Below are 22,931 nucleotides of genomic sequence, written 5' to 3' on the forward strand. Positions count from 1 at the left end.
GACAACATAAGGTTTGACAAAATCAGTAAATTTATAAAAACAAAGGGACAGATTATATGACATATATGTTTTTTAAAAAAAAACAAAAACACTTGATGTACGGCCTCCGTATACACTCAGCAGAGGGCTATGAGAATTCAGCTTTCTCTATTTGTAGAAAAGAAACACTGGGGCAGGAGAGAGTCCAGATGTTTCTGTTTCTCTCCTAGATAACTGTTGGTTCCAATGAAATGCTGGCTGTGGGCTTCCTATCCCATCCTTCGCGGTGCAAGAGATCCCTTTGAAAAACCAGGGAAGCCCCACGAAGACGTCAGGAAGCCTTGGGAAGCAGATGACCCTCTGGGCCTAAGAGATAGGAATTCTAGCTGTCTTCAAGGACAGGAGCAGAAGTTAGAGGGGCTCAGAAAACACTGGACTCAGGTTCTACAATCCCTCAACTAAACAACTACTTAACCAGATTCTGGTTCAAATGAGAAAAAAGAAAAGAAAAGAAAAAAAAAAAGGCGTTTCTTTCCCCACGTAGGTGGAAGCCTCCCCCAGGGCTCCGGGCTTGGTGACCTGTTGTGGGTGGAATGTCAGCTTTCTTTACTCAGAACTTCTACTGCAGCAAACATCCCACACAAGTAGCTAAGCACGTGCAAAACCACTTGCCCCTGGAGTCAGGGTCCCTGGCAATGAAGGAGAAGGTAGGTTTGTTCAGTTATGTTCAAACTTTGTACTTCTGGGCTTGATAGAAAAAAATCCTTTTATTAAAAACTTGGTATGCAAACTAAGCTCTGTAAGAGATAAAAGCCAGCCCTTCAGCTCCCACACAGTGGGCTCCCTTCCTTTCAAAAACAGGAATCAAATCAGCCTCCACTGACGAGCAGTTTGGGAGATAAACAAACAAATGTCCGCCTGTCAAAGTGCTTCCCTTAAGCTTAAATACTCGTTGGACCAGATCTTTCAAGTTGCTTCCAATTCCAGACACTCTGCTTCTGAGAAAGGCCCTCCCCCCGTGCAAAGTGTGAAAACTCCCATTTTTACCATAGAGCTTCAGCTGAATGCAGAATTGCTGAACTTGCACGTTTTCCTCCAAACTCACGATGTACCACCCTTCACTCTCCCTCCTGTTTCCCAGGATGCCCAGGCTCAGGTTTTCCCATTGAAACTGGTAGCCGTTCTCCAGGTGCTCTAGATAGTAGCCCTTTTTATCGACATTAAAAGACACTATTTTCTTAGTGATTTTGCTTTCTAGAGACATTGTCGTTGCCTTCGTGACAAGGATGCGGATGCTTTTGTTAACTCTCTCTTTCATCAGGGGCAGCCACGTGGTATCATTTCCCAACTGCTGGATAATCACTGGGCAGTTTATCAGACCTCCACCTGTGGGAAGGAAGGGACAGTAATTCCTCATGATGGAAGACCTGGAGAACACACGGTGTACAGAGCAGAGAATGACAGGCTTGAGGCTCGCCTCTCCTCCCGAACTAGGTCGATACACCAGGTGGTGGTCTACGAGAACAATCACCGGGCTCCTAACCATACCTTCAGTATTTCAAAGTGTCCATTGGAAATCCTAGACTGACTTACACCAGGGTCCTGTCAATTCAGACATAACAGGATAGGCGCAGAATGCAGAAGTAGGTAAATGACTCCCTGGATGTCACAGAGTAAGTGGCAGTGCCGGGACAAGAACCTCAGTCTACAATTTCCCTGCCAATGTCTTTCCCAGCACTCAGTGTGCAAGGCGAAGAGTGGGTAACAGTGAAAAGGAGCCCAGAGGACCATAGTTCCAGAAACACCAAGTCAGGTGATAAGCAGAGAAGGGTCTGAGGACTGTGGAAATTAGGGAGGTCGTGCATTTTGTGTCCAAACTGGAATCCTAGTTCTCCAAAAATCTCAGAGATAACTAATAACGGTAATGGTAAGAGATTATTTTATTTCCCTTTTGAAAAAAAGCTGAACCAACAAAAATGGGAGGGGTGTAAAAAAAAACCCACAAAAACCAAAATAAGGGATACTAATGCTGACTATTTAATACCTCCGCTGTGCTCAAACCCACAGCCTTCCCTCTGCCGCCCCTCGCAGGGGTGACCGCCCTTTCTGTTTCACTGAAAAAATATAGAAGAAATGGAAAGCAAATTTCAGTTTATGGAAATCCCAGTTGATCTATCTCCCTGGAGGAATGACCTGTGTTCCCATCCAAGGCTAGTCTCACCCCTCAAGGACTACTCATGTACTTCCAAGTTTTGCCTCTGTAATCCATGCCCCCTGCGTTATCAGCTGCCTTCTGGATTTCTTTCACCAACGCACACATACAAACATTTAATTGCCATCATTAAAAAAAAATTGTCCTCTAATCCCAGGTTCATCTTCAGCCACTTGGCCATTTCATTTTCTTTTGGAAAGTTCTTGCCTGTCTGTTTATGTTTTCTGCTTTTACTTCTTGGTCCAATTTCCCCCATGCCCACTCCAAACAAGTATTCTTCCCCAAATCTCATTGAATCTCACTTGTCAAGATTAGTCTGTTGTACAGGGCCAACTCAATTAATTCTCCATCATCATCTTAAGTGTTCCTCAGGAACACTCGACGTAGTTCATCTTCCCTCCTTTGAACACTGCCTGCATTGGTCCCCGAGATACTACACTTCCCTGACTTGCAATTTTGCTTTTTTATCATTCTTAGTTTCCTTGGGGGAACTTCTGTTTTTTTCAGATATCTAAATATCAGACTATGCCTGGGCTCAGGCTTCCTTCTCTCCCTTATTTACACCTCTTTGGCTTTCATGTTGCTGCACAGTTTGACATATCTCGGCAGTATTTACAGTTGTGAATTGTGACTGATCCGCTCACTGCCTAATATCTACTGCCTACATAGATGTGCGCTTAGAGGTTTAAATGGCATCTGACTTTAGCAAAGAACTTTCTGCCCAAGCATGACCATTTGTCCAGTTTCTCAGGCCAGAACACTGGAGAGTCCTTGAGTCTGCCCTTTGTCACACTCCACATTTGGTCTTGACAGACCATCCTGCTGGTTCTAATTTCCATGTAGGTCTGACATAGAAGCACTCCCCATGCCATTTCTTTCTACCACCGCCAGCACAGGCCCAGCTGCTACCCCTGTCTCCCAACTAATCTCCCAGCATTTGTACCATGGACAGAGAGATCCTTTAAAACCATGTCTGATTTATTTTCTTTTCTTCTATCACTTTTAATCTTCCAGGGCTTTCTAGCACTCATAAGTTCAGTTTCTGACTCTGCTCACTGAAAACCCCGTGTTGCTCCTAATACATCCCCTGCTCACTCTCTGGTTTTCACAGCGCTATGATCAGGTAACTTCCCGTTCCTTGACCTCATCAAGCACATTACTGCCCCTGGGACTTGGTATGTGCTGCTTCTCTCTGGAAAGCTCTTCCCTTATGTACTGGAATAGCTCAGTTCCTCACTTGATTTTGGGTGCCTGCTCAGAGAATTCTTTCTTAGGAGAGGCCTCCTCTGACAGAGTATCCAGGATAGCCCCCATACCCGTTGCTCTTGCTGTTGCTGCCTGGTGTTTCAGTGCCCATTTGTTCATTTTATTGCTATCTGCCCCACTTGAATACAGTCTTCTCCAGAGAAAGAACCTTTCTCCACTGTGTATGTCTGACAGCCTGACACAGTGTTTGACACAGAGAGACTCTGAAATATCTGTTTGAATGACAAGGAGGGTCATATTACCCTGGCAGACCTCTTAACTTAGCCTAATATGTATATAACTGAATTTAACCATGAGTTAGTGTTCATGATAGGAGCACATGACTCAATGAGCATAGATTGTTCTAGCTGATAAGAGATTCAAAAGGGTAAAATAAAAACACCTGCTTCTGCCACGGGTCGATCTAAAAGAGACCCCCTCTCAATTGTGGTGAAGCTGAGCTACTGGAAAATTGGGTAAATAAGCTAAAATTGTCTTGACATCAATGTGCTCTGAAATCCCTACACTGCCTGCTAAATGGCCCAGCGCAAATTAATTAAAGACTAGGGATATGGGGTAGGGGTAAAAGAAGACGCAGTCTACATGGGCTAAAGTCAGGCTGAGAATGGTTGATGCATGGTTGCTACAGGAAAGTAGGTTAGGTGACAAGGAAGTTGGTCTTTGGGGCATTGCTAATATTTCCTCTAACAACAGAGTGTTCACCCTGTTGCTCAGTTAGACGAAGCCTCCTTCTCACTGTGGTTGCTTAGTGCTACTTTTACAGGGGTATGTTGGGAAGCTCATTGGACTTCCTTCGGGCCACACTGAGAAATGCCTGACAATTCCAGACTACACAGCTCCTCTGATGCTTCACACCTGAACTGTAAAAATGTATCCAGAATAGTGATGTCCTGAGTCCTAAATATATGAACAGCAAAGAGGGAAGACTGAGAGCCATCCACGGACCTCTGAATGTATGTCCATTTCGGGGAAGAGATCCTAAATGCTATTTCTGAAAAAGATATGAGATTTTAAAAAAACAGAATCGCTACCATACTGTTGACATTTTAAACTAATTTTGATATGGAGAAGAAGGGGAAAATGGGGAAATTTACCCATAAGACCGTTGCTGACACTTCACTATCCAAACCACTCCTATACAACCTTTCCTAGCATATGACCTGGTAGGGTTTTGTGTGTGTGTGTGTATGTGTGTGTGTTTTCAGAATATAGAAGTGGTAGAAAGAAGAGAAAAGTAGTGTAAAGCCGAAGTAGAAAATAGCCAAATAAACAAATAAACGAAGGAGGTAAGAGGAGAGAGGGTGAAAGGAAAGAAGCGGGGCAGATGAAGACAGACTTCATGATTTGCATGCACAGTGAGTGGAACCAAAACCTCACCAGGAGACCCTAACATCCAAACACACAGAGAGTAATGATGTAATTGCTCCCATGACTGCTGAGTCTGGAGGGTGCTTGAGGTCATCCCCACCTCGCACAAGTGGAAACACAGTGGGGCTGTAGAACCTTTCACGTCGAGTCTCTGTTCCTGAAACATCCTACTGCCTGATGAAGGTTTTCCAGCGAGCCCGTGATTCAGTCAGTCCTGTTTATTAGAAGAGGCTGGGAGGAAACATTTGTGCTCTTCACACCGACTCACTTTCCTTCACCGGTAACTCTGCTTTGATGGTGGAGTGATTCACATAGGCAGGTGAACTGTGGCCTGAAATTTGCCGGACTGAGCTAATCCATTTACAAGGTGGTATTCTACCCCAAAACTTTATTTTTGACTTTATTATAATATTTTATGGATGTTTTTAGCATCTTGCTACATTCTCTTTCTTTCTTTCTTTCTTTCTTTCTTTCTTTCTTTCTTTCTTTCTTTCTTTCTTTCTTTCTTTCTTTCTTTCTTTCTTTCTTTCTTTCTTTCATTTTTTCTTTCTGTCTGTCTTTCTGTCTGTCTTTCTTTCTTTTTCTTTCTCTTTTTTGTATAAAAGTGACAGGCTTTGCAGTTCTAGCTGTAAATGCAGACTCAGAAAGGAAAAAATAGCTTGTTGAAGGTTTGATTTTAAACCTAGATATCAGGTAAATATCCCTATCCCACGGTGCTGAGAGTGCTGGGTCTTTGTTGCTCAGACTATCAGTACCCATCATTTCTCAGCCTGAAAGTCTGATTACCTTTTGCCCGACCAGTTCCTTCCACCCTTCAGGTCTTCACCTTGACTCCTTTTAATAAGGGAAGACTTCCTGGACTCGGGGCTTCGGGTAGCTTTCCTGCCACCTGCTTCCATCTCACTTTACATCACCCCTTCACTCAGATTTAACTAGTTTTAACTGCATCACAGTTTTAGCAAGTTTAGCACTTGTCATCTTCACACACTTAGAATCTTTCCAGAAGAGGGATTGTATCTTTGATTTACTGTGGTGTCTAAGAGGTACCTGGGACACAGTGGAAGCCCAGAAAATCCTTGTTGTCAAAGTGAATGAATAAAATGAAGTGGACTGACTGACTGACTGAATGAATGAATGAATGACAAGACGAGTCTAAGTGCTTCTCTTTTTACAACCAAAATGAAATCCATTTCATGTCTTTAGCATCCTTATGTGGGAGGAGAGACAGGATTTGTCTCCACTTTCCAGGTGAGGATTTAGAAGCTCCTCAGTCACACACTGCTGGCTTTGGGCTATGACAGACCCATTGCCGTTCCCCCAAGCACTTGAATTTCTCTAGCTCTGTGTTTGGATCTCTGTCTAAAACACTCTTCCCCAACCCTAGTAGAAACCAACTTCTCTATTTGAAAGAGAACGCAAAAACTGGCAGGAGTGTTGTCTGCAGCAAGGGTTATAGAAAGAAGGCGTCTTCATTCTAATCTCTTGTGTTCTGTTGAAGTTTTAGGGGCACACATGCAACTGCAACTCTTGCCTAAATAAACGGAAGGATTCAAACAAAAACCTGTGTGCCAAAAACAGTTTCTATCTACTTTCCAGATTTCACTTCGTATATGTACTTTCTACATTCTCCTGTAACCTATTGATTCCTCTCACCTTTTGACATTTGCTATGCTTCAGTTAGTTTTAATTCAACACATACCCTTTAATTATAGATATTGTATTCTAGTTTTCCTCTCGGGACCTAGATACACTGTATCATTCTTCCCACTTCTCATTCCCTGACATACAGAGTATACAGAGACTGTTAATCTACTCTGCTCATCTTTCCTCATTTATAAAGTTGTAGTAGTACTAATGACGGTGATGATAATCTCACTGTTGGTGATGGCGGTGGGTTGGTGTGATACTTCAATGATAAAACACAGCATAATGTCTTGTATAAAGCAAATGTGTAGTATTTTCTACTATTATTTATTCAACAATAATTTTTAAAATGGGCTTTCACATACTGAGCCTCATGTCAGGTGCCTGTCCGAGGCTGTGATTGCTCATTTTCCTCCTCCCCCTACACCTTGTCTGGTAATGTCAGATACACTCAGTAGATCAGTGCTGAATAGAATCTTTAAAAGTCAGTCTATAAATAACTGAATCTCTTTTGCTTTGAACTCTGTTTCAGTGTTACAGATAAAGAAAGGTGAGGTTTTATATCATGGGATTAATTTTTTGAAGAAATATCTAGATCCATACACTGGCATGGAATAGCTGCATTAGGTTGGGTCAAGCCTAGAACCCAGTCATTTGTCCCATATCTCTTACTCAACATGTATGGAGAATGTGGGAAAGACCCACATGGAAGACAAAAGCACCTTATTTTGGGAGAGTCATCAATCATGATTCATATATCCCCATAGTGGCCAATACTGACAACGAGGCTATGCAAATACAGGGTAAGGGGTGTAAGAAATCTCTGTTCAACATGGATATGACCCAAAATTGCTCTATAAATGAGGTATAGTTTGAGATATTATTGATACATTAAAGAATCTGAGCCAACTGATTTCTAGATACGATGTGACTGCATATTTGGTCTTTGGCGTGGATTCTTCTGAACATGAACTTGGCATTTGTATCCAATTCAAGCATTCATGGAAACATTAGGCACGTATGAAAATGTCTGTGAATTGGAGTTAATGGCCTATGTGGATGAGAATCATAATGTTCTGGCAGGAACGATGAGGGGGAGAGCAGCATCAGAGATCAACAAAAATGATATTGTTAGACAAATTAATGTGCACAATGAAGAAGAAACCTGGGGCTGGCTTTGCAGAAACCACAGCCTGGGCTCTCTCCATTGTAAAGACTATAAGGCTTCCTGAGAGCCTAATAAATACTAACATTGTGACATATGCACAATATATCTGTCTTCTTTAAGGGAAAGAAATTAAAAATGACTCCCAGGAAACTATAGAAGAAAAAGGCAGAAAAGTTTACCTTGCTGTTATTTACTCGAATACTCTTCGCTATGGCTCTTGAATGTAAGTCAAGATGCTATATAGACATTGTATAAAATAAGCAGGCGATGTTTGATGTGGATGAATAAGTCAACTGTCATTTGGGAGAATTTGTTATACCTGGGAAGGGACATGTGGGCTTTTTGCTTTCTACAGTTCTCACTGGGAACTGAAAATTGAGCTGGAGTGAGAAGGTGCTGATTTTTACAAGAGTCAAGCGTCTTCGCTGGGTTGCTCTGACGTGACTGATATGTCTCATTTGCAAAACACTTCTATTTGAGTTTTATTGGGGTTTCACAAAAGAGTACACATTTAAAAATAGAAGACTGACAAAAATTGAACCAATTTCAGAAGACAGAATGGAAGGAAAGAATAGTTGCCAAGTGGGGTGACACGTGTGTGTTCTGGGACTGGACTGCCACTCACCAACAAGTGAGCTCCCACCCTTCAGCAGAACACTTGCTAGCTGCACCTGAGCTGTCACAGGCAAGGCTATCCACGCAGAAAAACAAATATTCATCCCATAGTTATTAGTCACCAAGTATGGTGGGGTCCAGACAGGATACAGTGAGGAAGGCTTAGCTCTACCTACGGAGATGCTTGGTTTGGTGATCTAAGCTCTCGAAATGAGTCTAAGCAAGGGCCCCCTCATCTGAGACTTGAACAAGAGATTCCACTTACAGCACCCCCACATCCCTGGCACATGCCAGGGCTTTTCTCAGAAAAGTCCATAATGGATTTGCAGTTATGAAAACGCCAAGACCCAAACGCTAAGGCCAAACGCTTTAGGCCTCAGGATTTTCCCATCTCCTCCCTAAAGCCATCCCCATGCCAGGCTGTCTCCCACAGTCTGATCAAATCCTAACATTGGGTTGCCCATTCCACTAACATGGTCAGTCCAGTATCCCTCTTAGCTCTGGTGCTCCCAATACTTCTCCTTATAGCTTCGACCCACTCAGCAGGAAACTGTATCTCGCCTTGGAAGGAATCAGCGGGATGGGAGAGAAGTCTGACTCCTTTAACTTAGCTGTCCACTGGGCCCCACTGCAGGAGCTTCTTTGACCAGAAGTTTCTCGATTTGCATATAACCAGCCCTGGGCTCCAAAACTCCCAACCTCTTCCCTTCTTGCTGCTTTGGAATCATCTCTTATAGGAAAGTGTGACCACACTGCAGCCGCTGACTCTGTCAGCCCGAGGTCTGAGGTTTCTCACTTGTACCTGTTTCCCTCTGCCACCATCGCTCTACGCTGGACCATGTTCTCTTTTGTCTGCTGGTGTATGTGTGAGAATCACAGCAGGGATGGAAGACAAGTCTTCCAGAATTCCATTCCATAGCCTGTGTCTTTGCCAGAAGAGTACCCACCCCAAATTAGCCACTAGGAACTTCAGCCTGAGTCCCTTACACCAAGAGGCTGATTGTGGATGTAGCCGGTAACTTTGGCTTCTGGTTTCCTTAGAAACTAGTGTTGGTGGGGCTAATCCTTGGAACCAGAGGCTCAAGGAACACGCAAGTTTCTTCCTCTTTGAAAGACACAGTAGAAACCCAGAGGTACTCCTTAAGGAAGAGGCAACTGAACCGTACTCCCCAGCCTATGTCTCCTCTATCCCTGAAGCTCTGTTGATTCCAAATTGCTAAACACAGGACTCAAATCCTTAAACAAATGGACACTCACCTGTTCCGTAGCTCAATTCAAAAGCCAGAGGAAGAAGCAGAAGTATGCCCAAGGAGAGGGACCTGTTGGGCTTCATTAGCCAGCCAAGAGAGGGACGCGGTGCCTGTCTGGGAGCCGGGCAGCTGCTCATGGTTGCCCCGGTGGAGGCTCTGATCAGATAGTGCTGCCTCTGCTGTCAACTCTACACATCAGGAACCACCGAGTTCCTGAGCCAGCTTCCTGTCTTAACTAAGCGGGTTTTTTTTTTCTTCTTCTTCTTTTTTTTTTTGCTTGAGTCTCAAGGATTGCTCATATCTGATCAGGCTTAAATCACTTCGTTGTTCTTGAGAAACCTGTCAGGTGTCTAGACCTCTGGGAGCCAGGAAAGGAGCTGTGTAGTCACTTCAGTCAAACTCTGGTTTGGGGCAGAAATGTGATCCCTCCCCAACCTCCTCTTTCTAAACTGTTTCCAGGAAATGGGTGTCACAAGTTCTCTGAGTAGATCTGACTGGTAACTCTTCTTGGGTCCTAAGGAAAGAGACTTTAGGCAGACTACCTACAGATGAGATAATTCAGAGCTCAAGTTCTGTAACTAGCCTTCAATGAAATAATAGATCGTCTGTGTCCCACGGCCTCATTGAACACCCCTGCAAGTCAAACCAGGAGCTACAGTCACAGACTGATGGGGTGGGCAGTAGTGGACCAGAGCGAGTTTTAGGACAGGCTCCAAAACTACAGAGAAACCCTGTCTCAAAAAAACAAAGCGGGGTGGGGGGGGGAGAGAAGAGTGGACCACTGGCTAACAGCCCATTTCTCTGATGGGCACAATCTAGCAGGATCAAGCTAGTTTGGTGCTGTCTTCAATTTAGAGCTTACATATAAGTTTCTGCTATGAAAGAACTTACTGTATGAACAGAACACTAGAAAATGCTATGATCGGGGCTCACAAGGAGATTTTGAAAGAGTGTGTGTGTGTGTGTGTGTGTGTGCCTGCCACATTTGTGCATGTGGAGGTCTAAGAACAATCCTTAGGAATCAGTTCTCTCCTTCCATTATGTGGGCTCCAGGCCTGGACAAGGTCCCTTATCCACTGAGCCATCTTGCTGGTCCTCAGGCTGATGCTTTTAGAATCCATTGTCATAATCACAGGTGCTCTACTTTGGCCTCTCCAAAGGCCTGAAGGCAGAAAGAGCTGGGGATAGAGGAAAAGTGGTTCTTTGCTCTCTTTGCTTTCCCCCTCCTTCCTCCAGTACGCCAACTTCACAGTGGCGAATGAGGTACGGCACGTTCCCAACTCAACACTCAGTGTCATCACTGAGGAAGCTAGAAATTGGCCACATGTGAAATTGATACCATAGAAATCAGCAAATGACATGGATTAGTTTCCTTCCTTCTTTTCCTCCTTTTCCATTTGTCTTGTTTTTTGTTTGTTTTGGTTTGGTTTTTGAGACAGGGTCTTACTATATAGTTCTGGCTGACCTGGAACTCACTATGTAGACCAGGCTGGTCTCAAATTTACCTAGTTCTGCTTCTTGAGGGCTGAGATTAAAGGTGTGCACCGCCATTAAATCAGAGTTCTCAAAAATGATCTTGGTCCTTGAGTTGCACAGCTACTGGAATGTGTGCCCCATCCGTGTGCTTCTGCCAAGCCCTGCCTCCTCTTCAAATGTTTGCTTCATGTTTACTTCATCCTTCCAGAATGAACCTTCTTCTTCTTTCTTTAAAAAAATTATTAGTTCTTTGTGAACTTTTTCTAAAATCATATTTATGCTTCCCCATTCTTCCAAGGACATTCACCCAAATTTGCATCCTTTCTTCTTCAACCCATTGAAACTGTTTTGTGCTGCTCAAATATTCTTGGATATGTGGTCTTCCACTGGAACCCGGTTGATTTACCAGGGACAACAGTCTCAGAGAAGATTGTCCCCCCTCTTCCAGAAGCTGACAACTGTTAACACGCCCATGGCTAGTGGTGGGATTTTGTGCCCCGCTCTCATCTCCCAGTTGAGACTTGGCCTTGCCTGTGTTTACACAGATTCCATGTATGATGCTACAATCCCTATGAGTTCGTACGTGCAGCTGCCCTCTGTCTCAAAGACAGGTTCCTTGCTGTTGTTTAGCACCTCTGGCTCTTACACTCTTTCATCAGGAAGCTAATAAGGTCTTGGGCAATGTGTTGGTAGAAAATGACACCCCCAACAGGCTCATAGGGAGTGACATTATTTGAAAGGACTAGAACATGTGGCCTTGCTGGAGAAAGTGTGTTTGAGGCTTCAGAAGCTCAGGTGGCTCACTCTGTCTTCCCGCTGCCTGCCAATCTGAAGGAAGAACTCTCGGCTCCTTCTCTAGCACCATGACTGCCTGCATGCCTCTCTGCTTCCTGCTGTGATAATAATGGACTAAACCTCTGAACCTATAAGACAGTCCCAATGAAATGTTTTCCTTTATAAGAACTGCCATGCTCATGGTGTCTCGTCACGGCAATAGAAATCATAATTAAGATAGACAATGTAGCTAATTCCAAGTTTTCCAGATTTTTGCAGCTCTGTACAGAGCATCTCCTTTCAGTGATAGGGAGCACACGCGAGAGATCTGACCAACGTGGAAAGACACACAGTTGGGGACACCTTGTATTCACAAAGCCACTTTTCTGAAGCCAACACATTTACTATGTTATTTTATCCACAAGACAGTCTTGGGAGCAGACAGAGCTAGTGGGGGTATAAAACTGGATCTAGGCCAAATCCGAATATCCAGACTCTAGGTAAAGGGTGTTTTCTCTTTTTCTGGAGTATACTTATTATTCTTTGAAGATTTAAGAAGTTAGAAAGGAAAGAAATGCCACTAACTGAAGTTCCTGCAGGTTCAGGGCCTCCATATTTGTTATTCCATATGACAATAAGAAGCAGGTATGATTTTCCTGTTTTATAGATGGAGGTATAAGAGTTGTTACACATGCACATGCGCACACACGTGAGAGAGAGTCAGAGAGAGACATACACAGAGAGACAGACACACAGAGAGAGAGACAGAGAGACAGAGAGAGATGAGAGATCCTGGATCATCTAGCCCTACATCTATGTTTTCTCTATTCACCGATACCATTTTCAGTAGAGTACGCTAGGCAAGAATGGGCTAGTCAATTATTGGGATCATAATGGTCAATAACTTATTGTCTATTGACTATGTCTTCTAGGAAGAACAGCAGGAGAATCCTGGGAATGTATGGTTTCTCATTTCTAGACTCCCTTGTCTGTGGTACAATATCACTTCCTTCCCTTTGGCTACACAATGCCTTACCCCCAAAACAAGGAGGACTGTACAGAGAACAGCTTCTCCCACAATTAAAATGGGCTTTGCAATGAGGTTATTTCTAATTCTTTATTTTTGATTAGGTGTGTGTGTGTGTGCGTGTGTGCGTGCGTGCTGTACATGTGTGTATGAAGGTGCAGTCACATACATACACAAGTGGAGTCCAGACATCGATGTCAGGTGTATTCATCTATCATCTAAGTTTATCTACTTTATATATTTTTAGACAGGGTTTCTCACTGAACCAGGAGTTAATTGTTTCAGCTAGACTGGCTAGTTGGCAAGGCTCTAGGATCTGTTTGTCTCTGTTCCCTTGCTGCTTGCACTGGGGTTATAGGCACACTGCACCTGGCTTTGATGTGGGTGTCAGGGATCCAAACTCAGGCTCACAAGCTTGCATGACAAGCACTCTATTGTTTGAGCCATCTTCCCAATCCCAATTTCCAACTCTTAAATGCAAAGACAGTCTGACTTCTAAGACTTGCTACTCTTCTCTCTTTCTCTTGAGAGTTCATGGCTGCCAGTGGCTAAGTTGCCTGGCTGCCAGTCAGTATCTGGGGCTGATGCCTCTGTCCATCTTGGTTTCCCAGTCAATGACTATCTTCAACATGACTTCTAACTAAAAGCCCTCTATTACACAAGCTATCCAGGCAGAAAAGAGTTACTGAGGGATGGACCAGATCATCAAATGGGGCACATGATGAGTGCATTTATCTGGATAAGAAAAAAAAAAACCCCACAGAAACAAAATGAAAGTACAAAATTTCCCCAATTCTGAGCATCTCCTAGGAGACCTAGTTGCAGAGTCTAAAACTGGTTTGGGGAAAACACTGGGAAAAAATACCCCTGTGTCTACCCTGCTGGGAAAGATGAGGAAGCCTCGAGGGATGGAGGTGGAGGGGGCAGGTATCTGATACAGGAACTGAGCAGGTCAGCTGATCAGAAAGTCTTTTTGTTGGGGTGTGTGTGTGTGTGTGTGTGTGTGTGTGTGGTGGGGCCCAGAGGGTTGTGATAAAAAGAGAACTGTTAAGAAACTGGATGAGAGGAGACCTGGCTCAGATTCAGGCCTAGGCTTTCCTCAGTTCTTACCTCATCTGCTGGGGCGAGATTACCCACTCCAAGGTCCTCACCACACACCAGTACCTCCCCCTTCAGAATCACCTCAGAGCAATGACATTTGGGAATTGAGAGATGCTGTGGACTTCCTCTTTAAGCATCTTTTTTTTTTTACTTGATACTCCTGCCATCAGACCCCAGAGCCAATGTGGTGTGGAGATCCTCCTCTTTGGTGGCCAGTCTGCACTGACTGGCCTCTCCCTGTCCATCAAAGAGTACTTTTACTGAGAGCCCCTACCTCACAGACTCCCCCCACAGCACTTTTGAAATCATTCTTGTTGGGGTTACAGTGCTTCCTACTACTCCTTACCACACAGTTTTCTGATCTGCTCGTTACTGGCAATTGTCCTTAGAGAAAGGGAAATGCCGATGTCATGTTACTCCTTCTAGGGAAGAACGGCATCCAGGAACCAGGGACAGTGAATGCTGAGTCACCAGCCTCAGATCATTGCTGAACACCCTACACTGCTTCCTAGATTCCCCCTTTTAGACCAAGTGGTGGTCATGGTGATAGTTGCAAAGTACTCTGGACAACCACTGCCCGCCTCGTTCTTCCCTCTACACTGAGTTCGAACTTCTGTTTCCTTTTCTCTAACAAACCCACCGAGTGTTCCTCCAGCAAGTGCTGGTGAGGAGCAGAACTCAGTCCTTTCTCTCTGAAAAGTTCAGGTCTTTACTCACCCAGCTGCTTCTCGAGAGAGATGTCAGGGGAAATGGTGGTTGCACGCCCTGTGAAGTCGGAGATACTTATTGGTCATTTATGAGGTCTGAACTCCTGCATGCTGATGAGGTGGTCAGACCTGAAGTGAGTCCACGCAAGGGAGAAATGTTTGGACACTCCAGTGGTTTGGCAAGCTTACCTGTAGTCTGTGAAATTTCTGTGAGGAATTCTAAGTGGGGTCTCTACAGGGCAAGACAAACTGTGGAAAGTAACCACAGAGAAGGTGAAACGGTAGGAATCCATTAACCTCCCCCTTTCCAGCCACAGGCACGCTCCAGCATTAACTGTGGGGTGGGGAGAGCTTAAAATTGGTTTAAAATATCTTGGTTTTATCTCTAGTAATATAGTTTTAAATATAGCATTTCGAAATAATTTATTATCAGCTTGGATGACTTTATCAGAGGACATTTCCAGTTAAAAGAAAACTATTCAGGAATTGAAGCTTTAGGGGGGTGTGTGCGTGAGTGTATGTGTGCGTGAGTGTCTGTGTGTGTGTGCCGTGCCATGTATGTGGAGGTCAAAGGATAACTTGCTGGCATTGGTTCTCCCTATCTACATGTGAGTTCTAGGGCTTGATGTTGGGTACCCTTACATGTTGACCTGCCTCAGCAGGTAAGATTTTAGGGGTTTTAAAGATTAGAGTTCCATCCTGTGATGTTTCTTTTTATCTCAGTTTGATGGCATGGGGAACATGGCTTACTTTTTTTTTTTTTTTTTTAACTCGGAAGGTGTTATGAGCGTTGCTGGAAGAGATTGACGGCATTGGACTCTGTGTAGTCAGCAAAGCACGTGATTCCCCACAGAGTGACTGTCATCATCCCTTGCAGGATTATAGAGGACAAAAGGAGGAAGGCAGGATTTAGCCCTGTAGCTCCTGACTGGCTGCTTGAGTTAAGACATCTGTTCTTGCAAGCTCTCAGACTGGATTTCTACCACCAGATTCCTTGATTTTTCGGTATCAGAATGAACGAAACTACCCTACTGGCTTATTCATTGAGCTCAAAGGAGTTTTCAGCTTCCAAAAGTCAGTGTATATTTCTATTCTAAATATTTCTGTAGAATGTTGTTTGGCTCTGGAGAGTCCTGGTGGATACTACTTTTAAAACTGAAAATATAATCTAGCTTAGAAGAAACTTTTGAAAGATAATGTTATCCTCCATCTTTCCCAACTTTTCCGTGACCTGTTTCCAAGTTTGTACCTTCTCCAAATCCACTTTACTGGTCCAGCATCTGGCTTCACTCGTACATTTAGAAATGAGGTCGCCTTCTGAAAACTCTGTAATCATTCTAAGCCATGGTTTTCTTGTGAGCAGCAGAGTTAAATTGTAGAGCCACACCAGAGCTTATAGGAAAACACAAGAACATTAATGCAAACAAGAGGTTTGGTGTGCAGGAACCATTTTGTATTTGACATCCATTAGATTTATTGTTTCCTAAAAGAAAGCACAAGGGAGAAAATAAACATCCCAAGTAGCAGATGTACAGGAAGTACTTCTCTGAGGTCAAGACAGGGAAAAATCTCAGAGAAGTGGCAAAATGCTTCAGGTATCTTTCAGATAAAGGCCATCTTCCCTATAAGAAGGCACGACAAACTGGCAGCAGAAATCTAAAACAAAAGTACACTAAGTGTTAGGAATATTTCCTAGAAAGGTGAGCGTCCCTTTCTGGACGTAGATAGAAGGACCTTGGTCTTCCCGCAGGGCAGGGAATTTGGACTGCTCTTCAGTAACGAGAGGGAGGGGGAATGGAGTGGGGGGAGGAGAAGAGGAGTGGGGATAGGGGGAGGGAAGTGGGGGGAGGGCAATATTTGGGAGGAGGGGAGGGAAATGGGAAATGGGGAGCAGGTGGAAATTTTAATTAAAAAAGAATAAAAATAAATAAATAAGAAAAAAAAAAAGGAATATTTCCTAATGTGAGCTCTCCTCCAGCACAAATTCCCAATCAAGCTAAATCAAAACAAGCCAAGTTAAGAGATATCCAGGTTTAATGAGAGTTCTGTGGCTCAAGGGAGGAGTCAGGACCTGGCCTGCTGGGATTTGGAGTCCAGAGTGCTAACACTCAGGGTCAGGGGGCTAGGATAGATGCAAGGGGCTGGAGCCTAAGCACTAAGGACCCTCAAGAACTTTTAACAGTTGAACATAGGGAGATAGAATTTATGGATTATATGTTTAAAATTTCAATTATAAAAAATTCCAACTTTTCTAAAAGATTATCGTATTTTTTTTAAAAAGTAACAGTAGAGAACAGGAACAGAAAAGTTTATATCATAGCTGAAAATTAAAAGTAGAATGAAAATATGAACTTAAATTTTGAGCATGCTTGGTTCAATTTCACAGAATTCACATGAGGAAGAATTTGGAGTCCACACCAAAATCACAAGGGTAAAAACTGCAAGGGTAGTTTAACTGTAAAACACCTGTATGATTCTTTTCTGTGGAATGGGTTTGTTCACTTCCATGCAGTGGCTGCTCCATAGTATGGTTCAAGGGAAGGTTTTTGTTGTAGTTAAAGAGAAAATATGCAGACCAAAGAGTATTTTTAAAAGCATATTGGACAGGGCTAGGGCTATCTGTGGAAGAAGGGAGAATAGTCAGAGAACATGAGATAGCAAGACGGAGAGAATAGAGGAATAGAACAGGGAGGAGAGAGAGAGAGGGAGGGAGAGAGAATAGTGGCTATCTGGGATGAAGGGAGCCTGAGGAAGCTGGTATGAGCTGGGAAACATGTAACAATACTCGTGAGTAGGAACTGAGGGAGCCTGGAGACCAGCGAGGACTTTAATATGTAGCCACAGGTACATGTCAATTGAGTTATAAGTCCCTTTTGCCAGTGATAATGGAGATGACTCCTTTTGGCAGATGAGAACCAATTTCATAAGTTCCTGAGGAATGCTGACTTTTATCTAACCACCAGAAACCTTCCAATAGTCCAGATTGAGCTGGGCCTAAACTCAATTTTGGATGGAGTCAGTGGGCCTCCCCTTTTCTGAGCGGGGTAGGGTAACTTTTGGATGTGACATGTATTACTATAACTAAGTGCCTAATAGATATTCTATCATTAAATAATATTTATAGTCAAAATACAAGTGCTAAGGTAAAAGGTTTTGCAAGAACTAACCCTGACTGAGGAGTATTTGAGGGGTGGGGGACCTCACTGTACTACTCATTACAGAAACACATTTGTGTCAGGGCCAAAGGAAACTCCAATTCCCCAAACTCCAGAAGGAAGTCCAACTTCCCCCACCTAAACTTCCTCCAGTTTGCAGGCTTTCCTCCTCCCGGTTACTCCTCCTCTTTATAACCCTGCTATTTTCACCGTGTTCTCTCAGCTCTACTCCTGCTTCTCTTAGTGTGTTTTCTTATGGGAGGTCCTTCTGTCTATGTGTTGCTTTTATTGGTTAATGAATAAAGAAAACTTGACTTGGCCTGATAGGGTAGGACAGAGCTTGGTGGGGAAAACTAAACTGAATGCTGGGAGAAAGAAGGGCAGAGTCAGAGAGAAACCATGGAGCTGCTGGAGACAGATGCTCTGAAACTTTGCTGGTAGGCCATGACCTCATGGTAAAATATAAAATAATGGAGATGGGTTAATTCTAGATGTAAGAGCTAGCTAGCAAAACACTTAAGTAATTGGCCAAGCAGTGATTTAATTAATATAGTTTCTATGTGATTATTTCAGGGCTGAGCAGCCGGGAAAATAACAAGTGATCTCTAACAACAAATTGGTGCCCAACGTGGCCAACTAAAATCCATTTAAAAACCTGAGAGAGTTTGAAAAGGAATTCTAGACACACACACACACACACACACACACACACACACACACACACACAGAGTTTAATGCAGCCTCTTGCTCTGTTTGCTAGAAGCAAACAGAGACATGGCTCCTTTAAGAGAGGTTTTCCTCACTCAGCAGTAGCAGAAAGAAAAAAACCATGTGGCTTTGAAATGCCAGCTTTTTGGGCCATACTTCCAGTGCAACCTCTGGTTCTTTAAGGAAACCGAGCATTGAATGGGGTTTGTAAGTAGCATGTTACAAACTGCTTAATGGCTCAACATAGAACTGCTGTATACTTGGAACTGGGGCACTGTGCATGGCTTGCAGAGGCAGTGAACCGACTTCCACCATGTTGGGCTCTGCAGAGCAAGCAGTCAAGGCTGTATGTACCTTAGTGATGCTGCAGCTTAAGTTTTTAAGAAGTGCTTAGCATATTAAGAAGTGCTTCTGGACAGTAAATAATTATAAATATAAAATAAAGATAAATCCAGATGGAAAAGACCTCTGTTACAAGGAGAGCTAGGGGTGGGGAGCTTTGTTCTATCCCGGCTGCCTGGCTAGCTTACACCTGAAATAATCACACAGAAACTGTATTCATTTAAACACTGCCTGGCCCATTAGCTCTAACTTTTTATTGGCTAATTCTTACATCTTAATTTAACCCATTTCTGTTAATCTGTGTATAGCCACATGACTGTGGCTTACTGCAAGATTCCAACCAGCGTCAGTCTCAGGCAGGAGATCCATGGCATCTGCCACTCTGCCCTCCTTCCCAGCATTCATTTCTGTCTTCTCTGCCTACCTAAGTTCTGCCCTATCAGGCCAAGCAGTTTCTTTATTGATTAACCAATGAAAGCAACAGATAAACCGAAGGATCTCCTACACCAGACCTCTAAATGAGTTACAGTGTTGGATAAATGTACTTAGACTTGGGAGAAAGAAGAAAAAGAATATAGACAGTTAAAAAAGAAGTAAATTGTTTTAAAAATGTAAAGTCTTTAAAGAGACAGTACAGACAGTCATAGATTAAAGGAGTAAAAACAATAAGCCATTTACTTATTCCACAAATGGAATATACACAGTGAGTCTAGATTGTGTATATTATTGTGTTTTCTTTGAATTTTTTGACTGTAAAGGAGCTAAGTAACCAACATATATACGTTAAAGATATCTTGGCTTCAGAGTTTGAGTCTAAGGATATATTCCTTTAGAAAAGAGGTTCTTCTTTTGTTTCCACAGAGGATGAGAACCTATGGATTGCTTCTAGACTAATATAGTTTGATGTACCAAGACCCACTGAAAGGTTGCCATGAACAACCCCCCAAAATACTTCACCCAACAAAAAGCAGGAGGTAGCATGGAAAGAACTTTGCCCATATTCCCATATATTGTTTATAAATGTTTGTTTACTTAAAGGGGATATGCTATAGAGATGAATACTTTGCATTGATATGGATCTTGCTTTATTGATACAAATTTAAGGTCAACTTTGTTATACTGTGTATATGTATTTCTGATCTTGATTAAGGTATTGTGTTTGTCCAGCTCATTTAAAAATGTAATGTATAATTAAGAAATATAGGTTAATAGATAGTCATCTATAATAGTCAAGCTTGTAGTCATGTTAGTTAGATTTTCTAGATATATAGAGATATATTTCAGTTAGATAGCTATTCTTCAAATCTTTCAGAGACTTTCAGATTATGGCATTTAAAATGTTTAAGAATTTAGTACTTTTCATGACAGTGAAACACATCTGATCCTGGAAGCACCAGTCTACTTCAAGAGGAAGATGGGCATCAAAGAGGCTCCTATGGAGTTGGTTAGCCATTTGGGCAAGAAACTGCTCTTGCCAGAACTGCTTGATGGTATGCTATGTGAACTGGACATGCAGGACCCACAGAAAAATGACTGCTGAACTTGCCTAGAGGTGAGATGGCTCTTCAGAGTTCCTGCTTCATGAAAGAGTCTGCTAGACATTCTGCAGGACACAGAAAAATATGACTGACAGACTACCAATATAGGTGAAACTGTCTTTGAAATTTCCTGCTTCATGGAAAAGTCTGCTGGATACTTTGGGCCTGTAGGCTGAAGAGGGATGCCCCAAAGGTACAGAAGAACTTTGGGTGACTGTCCATGCAGTGAGATGTCTCTGTCATTTCTAGAGTTTTGGAAGTTGCTTACAATGCACTTCCTGTTTACTTTGGTAATATTATATCCTTCTGGAGTCTTTGATGGAGTTTAAAAATTTATAGTTATAGTTTTCCTTAGTTATGATAAAAGATAAAGTAGATATAAATATTGGAACTGTAATTCTTGCTTGGTACCTGCTTTGTTATATGTAATTTACTATGTTAAAGTTAAAGCCTTACTTTTTGTTTAAATAGAAAAGGGAAAGTGGTGTGGGAGGTCCTTCTGTTTATGTCTTGCTTTTATTGGTTAATGAATAAAGAAAACTAGCTTGGTCTGATAGGGTAGAACAGAGCTAGCTGGGGAAAACTAAACTGAATGCTGGGAGAAAAAAGGGCGGAGTCAGAAAGAAGCCATGGAGCTACTGGAGACAGACACTGAAACTTTGCTGGTTGGCTACAACCTCATGGTAAAATATAAAACAATGGAGATGGGTTAATTCTAGATGTAAGAACTAGCTAGCAATATGCTTAAGTAATTGGCTAAGCAGTGATTTAATTAATATAATTTCTGTGTGATTATTTTGGGGCTGAGCAATTGGGGAAACAAAAAGCAACCTCTAACAACATTTTCTGTTTATTCTCTATGTCCTGTTGTTCTCCCCTCTCTCACACTCTCACAGAAAGCCCTGGCCATGTCCAGTCTGGTGGTCTTTTTCAGTATACTTCTTTCTTTTTTCTAGACTCTTCCAGATACCTCTAGCTGTCCTCTCTCTCTCTCTCTCTCTCTTTCTCTCTCTCTCTCTCTCTCTCTCTCTCTCTCTCTCTCTCTCATTTGTGCAATAAAAACCTTCCCCTTAAACTGAGGGGCTCTGGGCCCACAGACAATGATTAAATTATCAGTAGATTCATGTGTGCAGTTGCTAAGTCAACAGAAAAAAAAATAAAAACCCTACTTGAGGTCTTTGATATAGCTTTAATTGTTCCTCAAATGATTAATGTGTATGAAACTTACACTGCCACTCAAGCACCCGAAAGTCCAGGTTTGTGCTCATTGTAATGAAAAAAGGTACACTACTAAAGTTTCTATTTTAGAGGTAAGTGTGGCCAACAAAACATGCAGACTATGACAAATTAGAAATGCAGGAACTTGTGTGAGCAAGGGTAAGTCACAAAGTCAGTGAGACTGCTTTCTTAGTCATAAAATGCTGCACATGTTAGCTCATGAAGTAGATGTGCTACTCAGAACCCCACTCAGGACCAAAGCAATTGTCCCCTGATGCTGCAAGTCTTAGTGACTGACAGTTGTCAGCTGAGTCCTTCTCTAGGGATGCCTTCAAGTAGTTCTTTATTGAGATCAACCCACATCCAGAAACTAGTCAGTTGGTGAATAAAACAAGTTTAGTTCTCTCAATTCGGAGAAGACATGTGGAAGTGAACTGAAGCCTTTACTGGGACTGAATCCAAAATCCCACTTCTGCTCAGGCCTTTCTTCTTGCCTCACAGACAGTGATTGGTTTTCAGCAATCCCTCAATAGATTTTTCTGCAAACTGTCATGTAGGGATAAATGGCATTAACTTACCAACCTGAGGCACTGGCCTCAGGTTCTCTCAGCACAGCAAGTACCTGATACAGAGCGCAAGCTGCTGACATCCTGTCTCCTCTCTGCCCTCCTCATCCACCCCCACTACCCTAAACCTCTCCAGCCCAGGCACTTCCCTCCCCTCAGCTTCTCATTCCTATACAACCCTGACATTTCAGCCTAAAGCTCTCTTGGCTCTTGGTTCTCTTCGCTTGGTCTGCTTGTCCCCATCACTCTTACCCTCTCTCTTGGTCTTTCTCTCTTGCTCTTCCTTCCCTCTCTTCTCTCGTGGCTCAGTTCAGTCTGCTAGTCATGTTTAGTTTCTCTCCCTGCTCTGGACTCTTCCAGATGCCTCTGATTGTCCAGATGTACTTTTTATCTACAATAAAAACCTTCTCCTCAACCACACCCTGGAACAGTCATATTTTCACATCATTCACAAGCAAATCTTTATTCCAGAGTCTATTGCTTGAGAGCCTGGCCTAAGGTATCTTACATAGTTTGAGAGCCTGGCCTTACATTGTTTGGGGATAGAGGTATTATTGCATAAAATACATCATTTTATTGCTAGTTTCCTTGTCCCCCTTTTTGATGAAAGCATTCCCCTGGCAAGCAGTATCTTTTTCTTACACCAGATCAAAACTCTCTCTCTCTCTCTCTCTCTCTCTCTCTCTCTCTCTCTCTCTCTCTCTCTCCTTTAAATAAATAGTTCAACACATTCTTAATAAAAATTCATTCATTTCTTGATGGGAACCATCGAAAATGTTAAGCAGGTGAGTGACTTATTCATATTTTTGTATAAGCT

General features: G+C 42.8%; 1 protein-coding gene across 2 annotated transcripts in view; it reads right to left on the minus strand.

Moving 5' to 3' along the window:
* The window catches only part of Slamf1 (signaling lymphocytic activation molecule family member 1), a 33,360-nt gene extending 23,726 nt beyond the window's left edge, over nt 1-9,634 (minus strand). For both annotated transcript variants that reach the window (XM_057770536.1, XM_057770537.1), the window contains exons 1-2: nt 9,510-9,634; nt 1,027-1,365 (exon numbers count right to left, since the gene is read on the minus strand). In XM_057770536.1, coding sequence (XP_057626519.1) covers nt 1,027-1,365; nt 9,510-9,585 — 415 coding nt within the window. In that variant the 5' untranslated portion in view covers nt 9,586-9,634. The remainder of the gene's footprint in view (nt 1-1,026; nt 1,366-9,509) is intronic.
* Nucleotides 9,635-22,931: the final 13,297 nt, after the last annotated feature.

The sequence above is a fragment of the Chionomys nivalis genome, chromosome 5 (genome assembly GCF_950005125.1).
Source record: "Chionomys nivalis chromosome 5, mChiNiv1.1, whole genome shotgun sequence".
NCBI classification, from domain to species: domain Eukaryota; kingdom Metazoa; phylum Chordata; class Mammalia; order Rodentia; family Cricetidae; genus Chionomys; species Chionomys nivalis.